The sequence below is a fragment of the Sesamum indicum genome, linkage group LG14 (assembly GCF_000512975.1).
Source record: "Sesamum indicum cultivar Zhongzhi No. 13 linkage group LG14, S_indicum_v1.0, whole genome shotgun sequence".
Taxonomy (NCBI): domain Eukaryota; kingdom Viridiplantae; phylum Streptophyta; class Magnoliopsida; order Lamiales; family Pedaliaceae; genus Sesamum; species Sesamum indicum.
Window position 1 is genome coordinate 3,923,902 of NC_026158.1, and position 19,282 is coordinate 3,943,183.

The 19,282-nt window shown below is 36.1% G+C and overlaps 3 protein-coding genes across 6 annotated transcripts in view; 2 read left to right on the forward strand and 1 right to left on the reverse strand.

Moving 5' to 3' along the window:
* The window catches only part of LOC105176922 (probable LRR receptor-like serine/threonine-protein kinase At1g53440), a gene marked incomplete in the record, with an annotated part of 10,332 nt that extends 1,924 nt beyond the window's left edge, over positions 1-8,408 (forward strand). The window contains 23 exon segments of the mRNA XM_011099888.2: positions 1-96; positions 596-667; positions 923-991; positions 1,096-1,167; positions 1,252-1,323; positions 1,986-2,057; positions 2,266-2,337; positions 2,440-2,511; positions 2,650-2,721; positions 2,816-2,887; positions 3,400-3,471; positions 3,583-3,648; positions 4,176-4,235; positions 4,301-4,339; positions 4,435-4,484; positions 4,561-4,925; positions 5,301-5,496; positions 5,574-5,708; positions 6,088-6,206; positions 6,369-6,579; positions 6,666-6,903; positions 7,350-7,500; positions 7,798-8,408. Coding sequence (XP_011098190.1) covers positions 1-96; positions 596-667; positions 923-991; positions 1,096-1,167; positions 1,252-1,323; positions 1,986-2,057; positions 2,266-2,337; positions 2,440-2,511; positions 2,650-2,721; positions 2,816-2,887; positions 3,400-3,471; positions 3,583-3,648; positions 4,176-4,235; positions 4,301-4,339; positions 4,435-4,484; positions 4,561-4,925; positions 5,301-5,496; positions 5,574-5,708; positions 6,088-6,206; positions 6,369-6,579; positions 6,666-6,903; positions 7,350-7,500; positions 7,798-8,229 — 2,875 coding nt within the window.
* On the forward strand, positions 9,277-11,185 carry LOC105176923 (seipin-2-like). The gene is made up of 2 exons (XM_011099890.2): positions 9,277-10,286; positions 10,538-11,185. The coding sequence occupies exons 1-2, from the start codon at positions 9,312-9,314 to the stop codon at positions 11,030-11,032; spliced, it is 1,470 nt and encodes a 489-aa protein (XP_011098192.1). The 5' UTR covers positions 9,277-9,311; the 3' UTR covers positions 11,033-11,185.
* LOC105176924 lies at positions 13,658-18,860 on the reverse strand. Of its 4 annotated transcripts, XM_011099895.2 has the most exons (9): positions 18,665-18,860; positions 18,518-18,551; positions 17,760-18,402; positions 16,595-16,834; positions 15,794-15,883; positions 15,099-15,248; positions 14,834-14,958; positions 14,443-14,572; positions 13,658-14,004 (listed from the first exon to the last, which is right to left on the reverse strand). In XM_011099895.2, exons 3-9 carry the CDS (start codon positions 18,318-18,320, stop codon positions 13,879-13,881), a joined length of 1,422 nt encoding a protein of 473 aa, XP_011098197.1. In that variant the 5' UTR covers positions 18,321-18,402; positions 18,518-18,551; positions 18,665-18,860; the 3' UTR covers positions 13,658-13,878. The 4 variants fall into 4 exon arrangements, with proteins under 4 accessions (XP_011098197.1, XP_011098194.1, XP_011098195.1 ...); XM_011099892.2 differs by having other exon boundaries at positions 17,760-18,551; XM_011099893.2 differs by having other exon boundaries at positions 18,518-18,860.

A 19,282-nucleotide genomic window follows, 5' to 3' on the forward strand; every position in this document is an offset into this window, starting at 1 on the left:
TGCATTTAACACAACCATTTTGGCTACCAAAATATACAGCAGCGTAACGTGCGACTGTTCATTTAATGGAAATAAGACATGCCATGTTACAAACATGTACGCTCTTAGTCTCTCTTTGATGGACTCTTATACTCGTTTAATCAGCTACTTAAGTAATGATATTTGCTTGGATTTGTCTGACTCCGGCACATGCCAAATATGATATGATTTTCCCAGACCTGTAATGAATGTAACTACTCAAGAAACTTGGCTAGTGAAATGTAGAATGGAAGTCATTAATATTTTATTAGTATTATCCCTGTCGGCTCTGTCAATTTATCAGATGTAACACTAACGACATACACTTATACGCATAAACCATACATAGTACTTTATGATGTCATTGATAACTTAAAAGAGATTCTTCAGTGTAAGATGCAGGATTGGATTAATTGTGTGATTCTTTTATGCTTTGGAATCCTCAAATGCATGAAATGTACTTCTAAAGCAATCTATGCTCACATATTCTGAGTTATAAGGCAGGATTAGTGATATGAATGAGAATTTTTTTTCTCGTTTTCATTATCTAACTATTTCCTATGTTTCACATATACAGACAATTGAAGGGTCTGAATTTGACTGGAAGTTTGCCTGTGGAGTTTGCAAAACTCAGTCATTTACGGGATATGTAAGTGAAAACTTCTATTTTCAGACCATCGTTATGGTGGTTGAAGTTAATATCCAGTCCATTACCTTCATTGTTTAGCTTAATGTCCAGGTATTCCCATAAGAATAGAGTATTCATCTGTCTCCCTCTTGAAGTAGATCCGTGAATAGAAAAAGAAAGCCGATATGTTGCAAATAGAAACAGTTATCTGTTCTTCATTGCTTTCCTAAGTTTATTGAGAGAAGAAGACTTAACACTACTTCTTTATCATCTCAGAGATCTCTCTCGAAACTACCTCAATGGATCAATTCCTGCTATATTCGGAAAGCTTCGTCTGGTCACTTTGTAAGTTTTCATTCGTATCTACCTCCTTTAGAAATGGAAAAGAAAATTGTGGCTCCAAAGCCTTAGTTTGATTTGTACCTGCACCCATCTTGCTGTTATCATAGGGCACTTCTTGGCAACCGTATTAGCGGTACAATCCCGAAAGAAATTGGTGACATTTCCACTCTGGAAGAGCTGTAAGTGATAGATGAATCTCACTGTGTTTATCAATGGAGAAAAGGAGCTTTATACCTGATTGTATGTTGTCATTTGAGCTGTAGAGTTTTGGAAGACAATCTGCTTGAAGGAAATCTTCCAGCCAACATAGGAAGCTTGAGCAATTTGCAGAGACTGTAAGACTACTGATCAGAATTTCAGTTCTGTTTTATATCTTGTTAATTCTGGAAGTAAACCCTTTTATATCTGTGCTATACTTATGATGCTCAAAATATTTTTCTGTTTATATATCATAATTCTCTAATTAAATGCTCTAGGGGCACATCTGCTCTCAGAATATCTTGTCTTCACCTTTCTTTTTTTTTTTTACTTTGCATAAAACAAGTGTTGCTGGTGCAACAACCCAAATGAGGACTTGAATATATATTTGAGTGAATGTTTTCTGGAATCCCTAAGTGGACAAAAAAACAAGGGATTTAATTACTTTCTTTTTAGCCGATTTAGCTCTTAAGAAATGAAAACTCACTTACTGTTGTTATTCAAGGTGGAAGCATGAGCTAATGAGGCTGCAAAAAGAGCAAAGATTTCTGCACTAAACATTCAATCAGTTCACTAATTTGAGAAGTCATCAACGGGAAAATACAGACTTATAAACTAACTCTAGTCATGTCCCATCCATCATGATTATAGTGAAAATATTCACATGCATTCCTTTTTGTGTTCATGAGGTTCAGGTGAGATTACTTAACCTTTTATACTATATTGAATGTTGAGGAAACAATAAAATTTTGTTTCCAAGATAAATTAGGTGTGCTGATATTGTGGATCTACCCTGCAGCTTGCTTTCGGCAAATAACTTCAATGGGACGATTCCAGTGACATTTGGCAATCTAAGGAACTTGACAGATTTGTAAGTGATAGTATTTGACTGCACTCACATTTAGGTGTAAGAAATCGACATTCACTAATGCAACGATGAAGCTAAATATAACAAGGATATGAGTTTAAACCTGAGGTATCCATTTTGTAAATATAATGCTGATGTTTAGGTCTGTTTGGAGTGTCCAGAATTTATTACAAACATCATATATCACTGAACTATATTGTACTGATTGCAGTAGGATCGACGGGAGCAGCATGTCAGGAAAAATACCTGATTTCATTGGAAACTGGAATAAACTTGAAAGACTGTGAGTATTGTTGGTGTTTCTTCACTTCATTTTGATGAACTTATGTATAAAATTGCTCTAAGTTCATCACATCTTGATTGCTTTTTATTTAATTTGTTGCAGAGATTTGCAAGGTACATCAATGGAGGGTCCTATTCCTGTTACAATATCCCGGTTGGAAAACTTGACAGATTTGTAAGCCCGAATCCTCTCTTGATAAAAGTTTTATATATGTTAATATCTCTTCCAACCGAATAAGGAGATATAAAGGTCATATTACGTACACCTACATAGATGAAGATTTAAAGCCAACCAAATACCATCCTATTTCAGGAGGATATCTGATCTGAAAGGACCAAGCATGAGTTTCCCAAATTTGCAGAACATGAATGATATGGAGGATTTGTAAGTATCATATGAGTTAGAGGATAGCACGTGAAAATGGTCTATCGATAAAGTTTTTGGCAGCACGCTAATTTCTAAAGTCAATTTGGTGCAGGATACTAAGAAATTGCTCGATTACTGGCCCAATCCCGGTATACTTGGGAGACATGAAAAAGATAAGAACACTGTAAGCAAGTTTGTCGTTCCTTTTCCTTATGGTCTTAAGCATTACCATTTTGACTTGAGGAATTTTTTATAGTAGGAAAAAAAATGCAACTATAAAGTCTTGGATTTGATTGTTCTATCACGTGCAAGGGTAGAATAACTAATTCTACTGGAAAAGACATTTCTACACTTTTATCTACAAAACTTTTGCTTTGAAGTTCTCACAATATATTAAAATCATTGTGTATGTCATGCTCTCAACCCTTATTTAAGCTGTAGAAAATCGAACACATATTCAACGTTACGGGGAAAAGAGAAGAAAAGTTGATTTGCTTTCCAAGTTCATTTACATCATTAAACATAGTTGTGAACATTCTACCACTTTCACAATTGGAGAATTAATGCAGTCCATATTGCAAAGACTACGCAAAATATGCCCTCTAAATATTTTTTTTAAATGTCCTATGATCTTTGTTCTGTTTCTTCTGCTCAATAACCGGTCAACAGGTTTAAGTTTGAAATATTTCTTTACAGAGACTTGAGTTTCAACATGCTAGAGGGTCAAATCCCAAATAGCCTCCAGCAGCTGTCAAGACTAGATTACTTGTGTGTATCTCTCTCAGAATCTACTAGCTTCTGTATGGTTCTTCTAGATGTCTTTATGTCCTTTCCGCACATTCTAAATTTTCCTTTGAATTTTCATCATTTTTCCTGTAGGTTTCTGGCTCACAACTCATTAACTGGAGAGGTTCCTGGTTGGATTCTGGATAGTAGAGAGCATATGTGAGCATTTATTCAAGCTTAATATATTACAATGACATACGTCATTACTTTGCTTTTATTCTCATGAAAACTTAGCAATAAAGATCTGGTAAATGTCATATAAACATGGTATTCTTTGATTCTCTTTCTCGAAAATTAAACTTTTGATCTCAGAACCAATTAGCTTCACATGAAATGCAGTGCACTCCTCACGAGTTTAATTGGACAATCTATATCTGCACAACAAAGAATAGAATTTTATGCAAGTGGTACTGGATGGAAAAGGACTGATTATGAAAACGCTCCAACTCACTTTTGATAGTAAGAGTCAGCATCCAAATCCAACTGATACTGGATGGACTGGATCATTTTGAATAAAAGTTGCTTGGATCTTTCATTAGCCAATTCGGAAGAATCTCTTAAGCCTACTCCTGTCTTTGGCCTTTAACAAACTTTGAGCCACACTTATATGCTCATATAGCAGAAAAAAATGTAAGAATAGTTTTAAATGTTGACTTATGACCAACTAATACTATAAATTGCTGCAGGGATTTGTCATACAACAATTTCACACATTCTCGTACAGCTGGCTGCCAATTCTCCAATGTGTAAGTTTCTCGATGTTAAACATTTAAGTTGAATCTTTGGCCATTATAATTTTTTATTTTCGCAGAAACTTAGTTGCCAGCCATTCTACGTCAGCAAGCAACTCGTGAGTCCCTCTTAACCCATATCAAGTGTTTTAGTTTAGTTAATCTTTCTGTTTCTTAACTATATTTTAGAAGTTCTAACACTTTTATGTGCCAGAATTTCATGGTGTCTAAAGCCGGACTTACCTTGCTCCAGAAAGCCCAACTGTACGGACTTCTGCCATTACTCTTATTTAAAGTTAACCTTTGTTTTGAACTAAACTAATGCTCATTACACATACAGATCATTCCTTGTTTATAAACTGCGGAGGCAGAAGGATTAGCTTTGAAGGAAACGAATATGAAGAGAACTTAAGTGGTGAAGGTCCATCACACTTTGAATCTTATGATGGATGGGCTTATAGCAGCACAGGGGTCTACATGGGAAACGACAACGGGAGATTTATAGCAACCAATGATTCTTCAATGGCGTCAATGGGTGCAGAATTTTACCAAACAGCACGCCTGTCCCCGTCTTCACTTAAATATTTTGGACTTTGCTTGCGCAAGGGTAGCTACAGAGTGCGTCTCCACTTTGCCGAAATAATGTACTCTGATGATGCGACCTTTAGCAGCCTTGGAAGAAGGAAATTTGATGTATCAATCCAAGTAAGTGATATTTACTTCCTCTTAGGAATAGAGAATAGAAATATAGCACGTCCAAGAAACAAGAGAGAAAATCAATACGCAAGAATGCACATATTTTTACGTGATTTCAAGATGAATCACTCCTCTATCCACAATCTCTCAAGTTTCTCTTCCTGGGGCCATCTATCAACACTCTATAACTAGGTGCGGATAAAACAGTTTTACAAAAAAATCCCCTAGCTATGAAGTGTACACCAAAAGAATTTCTCAAAGTCTGCCGAGTGTAATGTCAAATCAGACGTACTCGAAGACTTGCTCCACAAGGTTTCTAGTAGATATGATATGAAAAGGATTTTCTTTAGCTGACATTCCATGTTCGTCGGACTTCCTTTGCAGGGGGAGGTGGTTTTGACAGACTTCGATATTGTGAAAGAGGCTAGTGGAGTTAGAAAAGGTATCTACAGGGACTTTAATGTCTATGTGAATGGTAGCACTCTCGAGATCCATTTGTACTGGACGGGGAAGGGCACTACGGCAATTCCAGACAGAGGTGTATACGGACCTTTGATATCCGCAATTGCAGTGACACCAAGTAAGTATGAATTCCTTTTATGTTCAACATTTTCGTCGATTGTCTTATAATGAGAATTTCTCTCTATTTCTTTGTAGACTTTGATGTCAGTACAGGGCTGTCTGTCGGAGCTATTATTGGGATTGTCGTTTCTTCGTGTGTGTTCATGTTTTTTATTTTAGCTCTTTTATGGATGAAAGTGTGTCGGCGAGGAAATGCTGGTGAAGACAACGGTAAGGAATTGCAAGAAAATGTAATCTATAATAGCTCCTTCCAGTCTTGAGTAGTTATTGTTACTTTCTAGTGCTGGCCGGTTTTCGCCTACCCAACTGCTAATTACATGGCTGTAAATAGTACTTCCAGTAACCGGTTACATAATAAGTATAGCAAAACTGGCAATAAAATTGGATTTGTTTGGCCAGAACTGATCTAAACAATAATTTTCTGTGGAATGTACAGCTAGAAATACACACAGTACTAAAAAGTTAATTCTTAAATAGTGTTTTATCCAGGTCTCCAGGTTTAAATTTGCGTCATGGTTTTCTGTTAATAACTGTTCAAGACACTAGACCTTCGTAGCTGAATAATTATTATGTTTTCTTCTCGAGACAGAACTTCGAGGACTTGATCTACAAACGGGTTATTTCACTCTAAGACAGATCAAAGCTGCAACGAACAACTTCGACAATGCTAATAAGATTGGTGAAGGAGGTTTTGGGCCTGTTTACAAGGTAAGTTAAATAAATCCGACTTCCACTCTTTTCCTTGTTGACTTGGACCATAATCTATTTATTCCTGAAGTTCACTCGATATGCATAATTCTGTTATGATGATACAGGAGTAATTTTCAACACAACTAAGTAACTTATCTGACATAATTCTGCATGTTTCAGGGTGTACTATCCGACGGTACAATCATTGCCGTGAAACAGCTTTCCTCCAAGTCGAAGCAAGGAAACCGAGAGTTCGTGAACGAGATAGGCATGATATCTGCACTACAACACCCGAACCTCGTCAAGCTTTTCGGCTGTTGTATAGAAGGAAACCAACTGCTGCTGATATATGAATACCTGGAAAATAACTGTCTTGCTCGAGCACTTTTTGGTAAAGTTTTGCAAATAACGTGTATCTTTCAAAATCAGCTACAGCGATTCATGCCCCTCTTAGTTATTCTCAGTTTCTTCATTTAGGTCGCCAAGAACAACGACTGAACCTGGACTGGCAAACGAGAAAGAAGATATGTTTAGGAATAGCCAGAGGTCTTGCGTATCTACACGAGGAATCGAGGTTGAAGATTGTCCATCGAGACATAAAGGCTACTAACGTTCTTCTGGATAAGGACCTAAATGCTAAGATATCCGACTTTGGTTTGGCCAAGCTTGATGAAGAAGAGAACACCCATATTAGCACACGAATCGCTGGAACAATGTGAGTTTAAGTTTATCTTGTTCCTTTACATAATTGTTATTGTACTATACAACTCATATACTCCGAGGGTGTTTGGCTAAACTTCTTTAAAACATTTATAAGCCCATGCATCTTATAACACGTTTTCAGAATTTATAATATATTACATCTTATTTTTAAACAAGCTTTTAAAGTATTTGGATAAGATTATAGAGGTTATAAAATGCTAGTAATAGCAATTTTGTAATTAATATGATCAAAATTGAAGAAGTCTGTTAAAATTTAAATAAAAAAAGTTGGAAGCTTATTTTAAAGGACCTTCTAAACTCCTAACTTGATCTATAGGCTCATCTACACCCTCGCAACATCGTTCTTGCATGTTCTTGTATGTGAGAGTTGAAAAGTGTTCTAAAACTGTATTGGGAGTTCACTAGATGAAAATAGTTTCCAATTTTTCATGTTCTCAGAGGTTACATGGCTCCTGAGTATGCTATGAGGGGCTATTTGACGGACAAAGCTGACGTCTACAGTTTTGGAATTGTCGCACTAGAAATTGTTAGTGGCAAGAGTAACACTAATTACCGGCCGAAAGAGGAGTTCGTCTATCTTCTTGATTGGGTATAACTTCTCTTTACTTAATAATATTTGTTATATATTCTCTAGTCACTTTACATCCCGCAAATATTACAATGCTTCAAAGCCACAGCTCATACATACACACGCGCCCGCACACACACACTCATACTTCGAATTTGGTCATGATATGTTGTTACTTTCTCATGAACAATCTTCCAATGTTCTCTTCATGTTGGGATAACATGTTCTTCAGTTTATGCTGCATGCTATTCATTTTCTCTCACTTCTGGTATGGATTATAATCCTCGGTTTTCTCCCGAACATCATCAAATTTTGAAGGCTTATGTCCTACAAGAGCAAGGAAATCTCTTAGAACTTGTGGACCCGATTCTCGGGTCAAACTACTCGATGGAAGAGGCGATGCGGATGCTAAATTTGGCGCTTTTGTGCGCTAATCCCTCCCCGACTCTCAGACCTCCCATGTCCTCTGTGGTGAGCATGCTCGAAGGGAAAATCCCAGTTCAAGCACCGCTTGTCAAAAGTGGGACAGCGAATGAAGACATCCGGTTTAAGGCCTTTGAGATGCTCTCACACGATAGCCAAACATGCATGACTACTTTCTCTCAGGACAGCAGGGAACAGAGAGGTGGCTCGATGGACGGGCCATGGATTGATTCGTCGCTCTCCCTTTCGAGCAAGGATGGAAGTGGGGATCATTCTTCTGCAAGTAGGCTTCTGATGCCTGATCTTTATAATGTAAATTTAGATTGATAGATTGATTTGTTTATTGGGTGGTTGATGCAGACTAAGGAATTTGCTGGTCTTAGTGTTGTACACATTCTTGTTAATGAAATCTGTCAACTTAAGACAATAGTGATCTGTTCTTATCTACATGTAGGATGCTCCAATACGATACTAATGTTTTAATACATTAAAAAGTTGTTCAAGAACTTATGAGACTTCAAAATATTTGGTCCTCCGGTAAGAATTTTGTTATCATAAGAAATGGGATATTAGTGTTGTCGGATCGTGGACGTGTGTAGAAAATACAAAAAAGAGCGTAGTTGCAATATACAAGGTCTATGCTATTCGAAAAATTCTCCTATGTCTTACTATTATTTTTTCGTGTGAATTATAATATAAGGTCATCAATCAATTAATTTTCTTATGATGTCTGTAAAGAATTATTAAAATTTTATAGGAGGCATTTCGGGCAAAGTACTATTTCCACGATATTTGCCAATTTAGCATAATATTGAGTTGAATTCAGAGTCGTTGGGCCTAAATGTTGTATAAGAATATAGCTGCTCTCACTGCAACAATAAAAGAAATTCCATAGATGATAATTCTCATGATCAGATACCAATGAAAAACAAAAATATATATAACTGCAAAGAAGAAAAAACTTTAAAAAAAAATTATATATATATATATATATATATATTTATATGTATCCTTTGAACTTTAAATTGAAAAATCATACAATTAAATAAAAAGAAATATATTTATAATATAATTAATTATTCTTTTTGAATTATACACTAATTTATAATAATATATTATAATTTTTATGTCATTAGTTTAAATCTGATCAAATCCCAAAGTAAAATTTCTTCGTCCTTGTAAGACAAACAATTATTCATTCAAGAATTGTCTCATTCTGCGTAACTTTAGGACATTAACAATTGTCACCATTTCTTACAAACAACCAATTTTGGGTTGTCCACTTGTCTTTAGCATCCCAAGAAAAAACCTGAGATTGCCCATTCATCATTCCCCCCTATAAATGAAGTTGGCTGATTCCAGTGTAATGATATCATCATATACCTCAACCCTCAAACAAAGTCTCATCAATGGATGATTCAATTCTTGCAAGAAACACAGCTGATGACATTGATGATGAGAACAACAATGCCCTCGGATTCACACACAACCATGAATTGAGCTCCAACAGTTTTCTTGCCAGCTTGATCAAACATTCTTTCCTTCTTGGAGCTGACAAGTTGCTGATGTCCAAGAAACCTCGACCCTTGACCGTGTCTGATTTTGAAACTCACAGTGATAGAGACGATGAAGAAAGCAACAGTTGCAAGAATGGAAAATTCAAAGGTAAATATGCTTCAAAACAAAGCAAGAAGGCAAGTGGAAGGTACAAAACCTATGCAATTCAGACAACTTCCTTGCATTCCAGCAGCATTGACAACTATTGTTTCAAGAGCTGTAATGATCTCCCACTCAATATTGTTTCTTTCTTGACTGTGCTAATGCTTAAGGTGGCTGGCTATCAGATAAGCTTGTTTCTGAGGATCTTTATGTTTCCCATGTCGTTTTTCAACTTCTGCCTGATGTTTGTGCTCTTCCCGTTTCAAATGCTGATGCGAATGAGAGATCAAATGACAAAGAAGATGCTGAGAGCATGCGATGCATCCTACACGAGTGTTTTTTCCTTTGTATGCAGTAAGTTCAAGTCGCAGAGGTCGGTGCTCAAAGTTGGCAGGGCGTTTTTCTGCGCCGCCTATGTGTTTTTCGTGCTTGTCGTGCTGTTGGTTTCAGGATTTGTGATAGGTGGGATCGTGATGAGGAATTTGGTGGAACGGTCGGTACATACAACTGAAACTCTAAATTTCGACTACACTAAGACTAGCCCGGTTGCCATCGTGCCTGTTACTTCGTCCCTTGTCAATGGAGTGCTGTCTAAGTTGTATGATCAGACGTCTGGTTCAGGAAACTTAGGCCGACGTGCTATCCCTTATAATCACAAGCTGCAGCTTACTGTTTCATTGGCCTTGCCTGAATCTGACTACAACACGAAACTCGGGATCTTCCAGGTATCTCAATCATACGTTTCTTTGCTGTTTTAGAACAAGAAATCATAAAGGGACTGGTTTGTCTGATTTTTAGAATTCTTAATATGTTTGGTTTGACAATATTCTATAGTTAAAGTACACAGAATTGTGCGTTTAAGACGTAAGCAAACATTCAAAATGTTTTTAATTAGCTATATGTCAGAGAGCAAGAAATTGAAAACAAACACAGCCTATGACCCTTCTGTTTGTTTCTCATGTTTTGGTATGTGAAGGTTCGAGTAGAGAGCCTGTCTGCCAACGGAAAGGTGATTCTCGGTACGAGTTATCCCACGATGCTACGTTTCAAGAGTCAGCCGGTCCGTGTTATTGAGACACTATTCAACAGCATTCCTCTCATTGCTGGCCTGAAATCCGAAGTCCAAGACCTCAAAATTGTGATGGGAGAATTCACTGAAGGACACGAGCCGACGGCCTGGTTTAAGGTCATGCTCGAGCCAAGAGCAGAGTTCCAGGCCGCGGGTTCAGGCGTGCCTGAAATTTATAGTGCATCCCTTGAAATTGAATCTGAACTACCTCACCTGAAAAGACTTGTCTGGAACTGGAGGCGGGCGATATTCGTGTGGATCAGCTTCACTTCGTTCGCGGTAGAGACGATGTTTTTCATGCTCTTCTGCAGGCCTGTGGTGCTTCCAGGAGGAAGGGCAAAGAGTGTAGGCAGTAACAAGAAATCTTGGCCTGATAAGATTTCATGGCACAAAGGAGTTTGAGCGAGGGTGAGTTGTACTAATAAGGTTGATGTTGTGATCTTATGTTCAAATAATTGTGACAAGCAGTTTGTGGTACTTTGTTCCAAGTGTACTTTTGTTCATGTCTATGTTGAGAAATGAAAGCTGATCCAAATGTGTGTGTTAAACTTCCTATCATAATTCTTGTTGCATCTTCTATTTTATTTTTTACTAGTAGTTTGTGCCACATTGTTCCTGCGTGCATATAATAAACAGTCTTTCATGCTTTAAAATATATGATATAAGAATAAAATATATAAACCAATATATTACATTACAAAAAAAAAAGAAAAAGAAAACTAATTTATCAATTAACGTAAAACTTAAAAAGTTGAATAAGTTAGTTCTCTTATCAATTTAAGGACACTTTTGGCTTCACTAAGTATTAGTGCAGCAGTGTCATTAACCGACATTTGTAGATGTGGATTATCTTTCTATATTATATAGTATGGATATACACGTTATTAATCGTCACTAAAAGTACATTTTTATGTTTATTTATTTCATTAACAACTAAGAATAGTTACATTTACACTACTTTACCTATAGGGTAATTATACAAATTACTCTTATCTTTGTATAATTATATATACACCCATAAAAAATGTCAACTTCATTACACTGATACCCTATCACCCATTTTTTGATCAGGAAAAAACTCATGTCAACCAAAAATACATTTGAAAATTGCAAAATACCCCTGTTAACTTGATCAAACATTTTAACTAAAAAAAAATGATCAAACATTTATTTAATTTTTCATGGATCATAATGCCCTTAGCATTTGTTTCTGTAATTACCAAACTTTAGCAGGGTGTCAGAGTAATATCTTGGGTAAGAGCAATAATATGACTCCATATACTTTTTATACAAATTTTTAATTTAAAACTAAATTCATAATATTGCACTTTTTGGTCTTTAAAAGTTTCCAAACTAAAAGTATCATATTACTTATTAATTAATACATTTTATAATTTACAAAATTTTCAAATTAAATTTTTCATGTAAGTATATTATCCTCTATTTTTTATGTATAACTAAAGTTTATTAAAGTTAATAAATTATAATATATTATCCTCTATTTTTTATGTATAACTAAAGTTTATTAAAGTTAATAAATTATAATTTAAAATAATTTTAAATTAGTAAATTATTATTTTAACATAATTTAGTAATTAATTTATTTATTAAATTATTCTTTTTCACTATTTCTCCGTCATCACGGTCGCCTTCTCACAACAGTCTCCCTGCCCTTGCCGTCGCCCATCGCTTTGTGTTGATGTGTCTAATGTACTCTTAAATATTTATTTAAATAAGTATCTATTTAAATTATACCGTTTTAATTTAATAAATTTTTATTATAAAATCAAAATTAGAGAATAATAAATAAATAATAATTTAAAAATAATAAATCTTTTAGTGTTAGTTTTATAAAAATTTTACAAGTTAAGATAATTTTTTAATTGAAACTTGTAATTAACATAAAGTATAACTCTGCATTTTAATCATTAAAAGGTGTAATTTTATATATATGTCCTATAAAAAAAACGTTGGTAAAACAGGATAGTTATGCTCATTCAAAATCTATTAATTAATATGAAGATTCTATTTTAAAATCTTGTAAAGATTACTGTTATGAAAATTAAATTTTAAAAATTGAGATATTAAACAAAAAATTATCTGATGTCGTCGAATTGCTCTTCCCTGTAACATTATTCTGACACTGCTTCTAGCGTTTGTTAATTACCGAAACTCTCCTTAAGGGTAAATGCGTCACACAATAAAAGATATTTTTATCTTATTCTCTTTATTTTTTCAAAAGCTTTACTTGCAGGGGCATTATTTTCTTTTTTGCACGTAATGCTTGTGTTGTGTTTTGTATAACTAAGTAGGTTAATTACACTTCAACTTTTGGTAAAATGAAAATTTTAAATTCTCCCTCTAAGAAAACTAAAAATTATATTTACATTCCCTTCGATAATTCTTCATTTTTAAGTTTACTTTATATGAAAATTCCTGACGTCATCAAAAAAATTATACAACCATTTCGTAGGAATTATTGACAATATAAATAATTTTATAATACATCAACAACTATTTTATTCCAATGAAAATAATTGAAGAATGGTATTTTTTACAATTATACGTTTTCAGACTTTATATACATTATATTTACCCTCTACGGATATAAAATATTATTAGAGTATCCGTGTCTGTAACTCATATGAAAAGCATAATGACTAATACAATTAAAATTCCATATTGATTTATGTTGTTATCAATATTTTTCGTTCAAACAGAAGAAATAAAGAATTTGCATAGAGGATGCAAATGTATATTCGAAAGTTGTTGGCGAAAAAGTATAATTTCACGCAAACTAAATTGGGTAATGTCAAATGTTGAGCATTTAGCAAGTAATGTTGCTAATTTCGTGGCGTCCAATTTTCTGATTTATTGTAATATTGGTAAACATGGGTTAGAAAAAAGAGAAAAATTTTAAAAATATGAAGTAAAAGTGATGGCATTTAGGTAGAATGCCTAAATATTTATGCAACAAAACCAAGCAACATTTTTATGACATCAATGGTATTTTATAACACAGGGAAATTAAAAATATTAGAAAGGAAAAGTTGATAGGTAGTTATGTGCATGATTTCTTCAGTTGATGAACAACGATTACAACGAATCCATGACAAAGTGGGACATTACAAACACTACTAAGCCTAAGCTGCGACTGGAAAGACACTAATAATCGTACATTGACCTGAAAGCTATGTATATACAGTTTACTGCACAGGCAGACCCCATAGAAACCCACAAAAAAGAGGCTAAAACTCAATACCACTGTTTAATTGAACAGAGAAAGAAGGCCTGCCTAAATTGCTGAGAGGAGTTTCCACTTTTACGACGACCCCTGTGCTTCCGACATTTCCATTCCACTTGGATCTTCCAACCTACATTAGGTGTTCAAGTGAGCAAATCGAAAGAAAATCAGTAAGGGTGTTGCTTAGAAATCTGTACTAATGACCAGCTGTTTTAAGACTTGAGAACCCTGGTGACGAAAAAGTTGAACCTCAAACAATGAGAAAATACACCAAAGCCATTCACAGGACACTAAACAAGTAAGGGACATGAAGTTTCATCAGCCTGCCTGCCTCACTACAGTAGCAGTTTCCCAATGCACAAGAGATGCAGAAGCTAGAATAGAGGTGTTTTGCAAGCAAAGATCTTTTTATGTGCTACTGAAAAGCATCAAGTTTGCAATGTTAACTGTTTTTATGCTTGAAACCAAGAACGTCCCTTTTTTCGCTTGTAGATACAGATTCTTTTAGGACAATGCTATATTGAATATAGAACATAACCAAGGTAATCTTCAATCATGAACAACTTACAGATACTGATGCAAATGCGGAAGGATGTGTCACAAGTGCACAGCCGCAGATAAGATTCAATTCCTCCTTCACGGAGTGTGTAAGTTCCATCCTTAACCCAGGACAGCTCCCACCAAAAGTTGGACATAAACTGATAACAAAAGTACATACAGTGAACTGTGAGCATCGGTCTTCCAGGCAGCAAATTCCAGATGAGGCAAGCAAGAGATCATAAACCAAAAACATGGCACTACCTAACAAAATAAATTCTGCTGGCTCCACAAGGAACAAGTAGCAGAAGAGATACACAATAAACACAGAACAGAAATTGAATGATAGAGGAAGGAAAACATGGCGGCAGAAAGATGTTTGTGGAACCCTTTCACAGGTTACACATAGCAATTACTATTACCTGAATTGGATGGTTGGCCTCACCATGAGACCAGATCTTTTCCAAGCCAATGCCTGCTCCAGACCCAAGGCAAATGATTTGTCAGGCCACTGCAACGTTGGTGTTATGCGTGTGCCCCACTTATTCTTCATAAGTTAAAAAATATATATATCAGTTGGATGAGCAAAAGAACAGCCTGGCAGGCTTTAATTATCTATACGACCCTAGCTAGGGGAATAAGTTCAGAACTCCAGATAAAGACATGTCCATGGAATTGTGATTTCACCTTGCAAGAGAAACTGAACTTCATTTCTCCTGGATATTGACCATGTGCTTGAAGTAGTCCCCCACACACAGGAAGAAATGCACTGGTGGACAAACCCTCACCGGATACATAGGTAACCTGGCCATTTGGAAACTGCAAGTCCATGAAAGACTGCAGAGAACGATATTAAAAAAAAGAGTGACAGTTAGCAAATCCGAGAATTGGCACAACTAAACATGAGAAACAAAATTTTGGAGGTCAAAAGATGATACTTTAGGCAGCCCGTGGAACCTTGTTTAAGTGAGGGTATTTCAGGTCGAGTTTCAACTTCATGGTAAAATCAACCAATTTTAGGGTTACTATAACAAAATAATCAAGTCCATTCTGTGTATGTTTCTCTTTTTGGGCAAATTCCTCTATTCATTAACCATCAGTGGGTAATGTATACCTTTCTCTTTCTGTATGGTATACAGAGATGCTAAAGGGAAGACAAGGTGAACCTCTGATCAGGATAAGGTCAAAGACTTCACAAAGTCCATTTCTGTCTTTATCTTGATGTGCCTGGATACCTAATACCTAACAAGACTACTACTAACTGAAAATCCATGAACCTTGACAAAATATTCAAAATATCACAAGCTTAATTGGTGCTTGGTAGTAACCAAAACTTCCGCATTAAAATGACATCAATTACACAGATAACAGATTGGACTTACACAGGCCAAAGGGTTGAGGCATATCATTGACATTAACAGCCACCTTCTATGCTTTGACCACACGGCTGGACAAAGAGAATGCATTCCATTCTGTCAGACATTAAAGAAATTAGTAAGTCAATTTTGCATTATAGGAAGAAAAGGAGGCAGCATGCACACGCACACACAAAAGAACCTCAAATGTCAGATTACTAGTGCCAAATCACATGGAAGTAACTTTAGAGGTTTTTGAATATTAGTTTGTGCCAAAACAGTGTAGCACTTACCCAATTGCATCCAGAAGGTTTGTTCACCATACATTCAGCACAAAATACAAGAACATATTGTAAAGCCCATATGGGTAGTTAATCCATAATCATTCATTTAAGATGCGAGATATACCTGGTTATTTAAAAGTTGACAGAGATACAGATTATCTAAAGTACTTGATGACAAATATAAGCATTGTCAGCTAATAAATCTAAATAAGATAGCATTACTATGAAAATTCAATGCAATCCCATGAACACTCAAACTATTCACACTACTATATATTATCATGTACTATGCATCCTGCTTATGTAACACTAACAGAGACGGAAACCATGACACATGCATAAGTATACATTGTCAACCATTACATATATCTCTTCTAATCATAGAGATGAAAGTTGAAGATAGCATGGACCAGCTAAAGCATGAGTTCCACTATCATATGGATTCATTCAGGTAACACGCATAAACCTAAGTAATTTTTGCGCAAGTAGAAAATCATAAATCAACAAATTTATCAATTGCAACAGCTTGATAAGTTGGTCACACCTTCCTATCGTAGCCATACCACAGCAGGTGCTGCTTTGACAAATGAACAGGCAAAAGAAGTGTGGAATCACGAACAAAAAGTACAGGCCCAAGCTGGACAAGAAAAAGGGATGAGTTCTCATTTCCCGATGTTGAACTTCCTTGTGATGCCTCTACTCTCCACAGATCTCCCCTGGCAACCAGAGAGCTTTCAACATTTCTAGTCCTGCTGTCATAGGTTGATGTCACATTGATGGTCCCCTGCATTGGGAGAAAATGTGGAACTTAAACAATAAGAGATAAAGGGAAAATAAGGAGATAAATGAAAAAAGATGGTACAACAAGAAAACTCACACATAGCAAGATGCACTATCTAAGGATGTAAAACATTTAGACAACTCTGCTATGTGAGACGCTCAGCCATTGCAGTTGTCACCATTATCACCTACCTAGTTAGAGCAAATTGACTATGATAGTTCCACAGATTGGTAAACATTGGAGGTCAAGGACACCATACATGGTCATTTCATCATTCTTTTATGGTCTCCTCCCTCTTGCTCCCTTGAGGCAGCAATGTTGACATGAAAAATAATTCAATGAAACACCAATTTTATCCAGAAGACTGATACTGCTCAATTACATTCATAAGCAGTTTAGATCCCAAGATTCATCAATAGAACATGCAAAGGTGCCTTCAAACTTACTAAAACTACAGATTAAGTAATCTAATGAAGCCTAATTTAATGTCAGCACTAACTAGCCACTTAAAATCTTAATGTTGCATCGCAATAACTGCCATATGGGACAAGGGACAAGGATGAGTCCACTTGAGGCATATCACAAAATACAACCACCACCACTGGCATATGAAATCAACGACATTGTCAACAACTAGATTTTGGTCATATGAGAAATGTGTTACTCTCATCACTATGTCCGCAATTCTTACATCAGATAAGTGATGATAACTTCAAGATTAATTTTAGCTCAATGATAACTAACCACTTGATCTCATGTCCACTCAGAAATCCTGAATTGCAATACCTCTAACATAAGTTTATTTGTCTGGTAAACAATAATAACATAATTGTTACAGAACGCCTATTTTCTTAGGAGCTTATAGTGAATAAGTCTCAGTCAGATAAACTAATGCATATATCAAGGTCCATAAAATTCTTATAGTTACCTGTGATCGACCCAAATGTTTCAATGCCTTGGCATTGACACCAAAAGTCTCATCCTCGGTTGAAGTCTCTACCACTGCAGCACCATTTTCAGAGAACCCATAATCCTTGAATCGCTCAGCCAAAGACCCCAAATCCTCTTGCAGTGTAATACCTATATTCGTCCTTGTGCCATGACCCTCCACTCCCAGTGACATCCCCGTATTTTCATCGTGGCGGAAAGGGACAGGCAACCGCCTGAAGAATTGATGAACCACACCATTTAAACACGCCCCAAAATCAGCCCCCGCTTGACCTATTCTGTTCCCAATATCAAAAATAGCGGTGACACCATTAATTGGAGAATTATCTACAGATAGCCCAAAGTCACTTTTAATAAAATTCTGGGTTGGAAATTCAACTTCAAAGAGCTTTGGGGTTGGAGGATTTGGCCACTGGAACGAGGGTGGAGTAATATGAGACTGAATTAAACCAGTGAAACCCTGCGCAAGCTTATCAGCCAAGTCCAGCCCGTGCCGCTGCACCTCCTCCCATGCTTCAAATGATCTCTCCACAGACATCATCCAGACCAAATTACAGTTTCAAATCACAATCCTAACTTGGCCACTCCTTCAACACGTAACTTCAATAAGAGAAACAACACCGCTGTAAAACCGTAAAATCCCACAAAAAAATATAATCAAACGGTTCCAATCATCAGCAGCCAAAAGGCAATCCGAAGACAGATTCGGACCAACTACAACCAAATCAAAATACTCACTTCGATTCTTCAGCCCAACACCGCAACTGAACCCCTGAACCGAAAAATACTAGACACTCACCGACTGAAAACTAAAAAGTTTCAACAAAATCGAGAAAGAAAACAAGAAAAAGGAAAAGAAAGCTTAATCAATCAAGCTATACACACTTGTATAGCACCGAAGCTAGGGTTTCCGATAGCCTTTTGACCCAGATAGGCTAAAACAAAGATAAGAGCTGCCGGCAGCAAGAGTGTCAACTACTCCACAATACCACTCTGATCTTTTCAGTGCGTGCAATTGTGCGTGTGAGAGAGAGATAGAGAAACTGTGTGGGCCGGGTGCCGGGGTGGGGTGGGTGAGGGGGGTGGCGTTGTGCGCATACCTTTGGGTTGACGCCACGTTGGTAGTAATCCTTTGTGGCTATGAAGATAGGAATTAGCGTCGGGTCCCGCTGTGGCCCGCCCCGACAATAAAGGTTTTCCAAACCAAAGTCGTTATAATGTGAACGCGATTTTTTTATTGCACCACGACTTTCGTTGAAATTGGGAGGAGGGCCGGTACGGGCAGTCCGACCCGTGTGGACCCTTTTGTATAAGAAAATGTGCAACATTTGTATTAGAAAAATACAAAATAAGATATAAGATTTTATTTGGTTTTTGTTTTTATTCTGAGTTTTTAATAAATATATGTTTGGACCAGAGGAAATTACAATTTTAGTTTCAAAGTATAAGATGATTTGTAATATTAGTCTCGTACTTTTTAAAATAATCAATATTAGATTCACA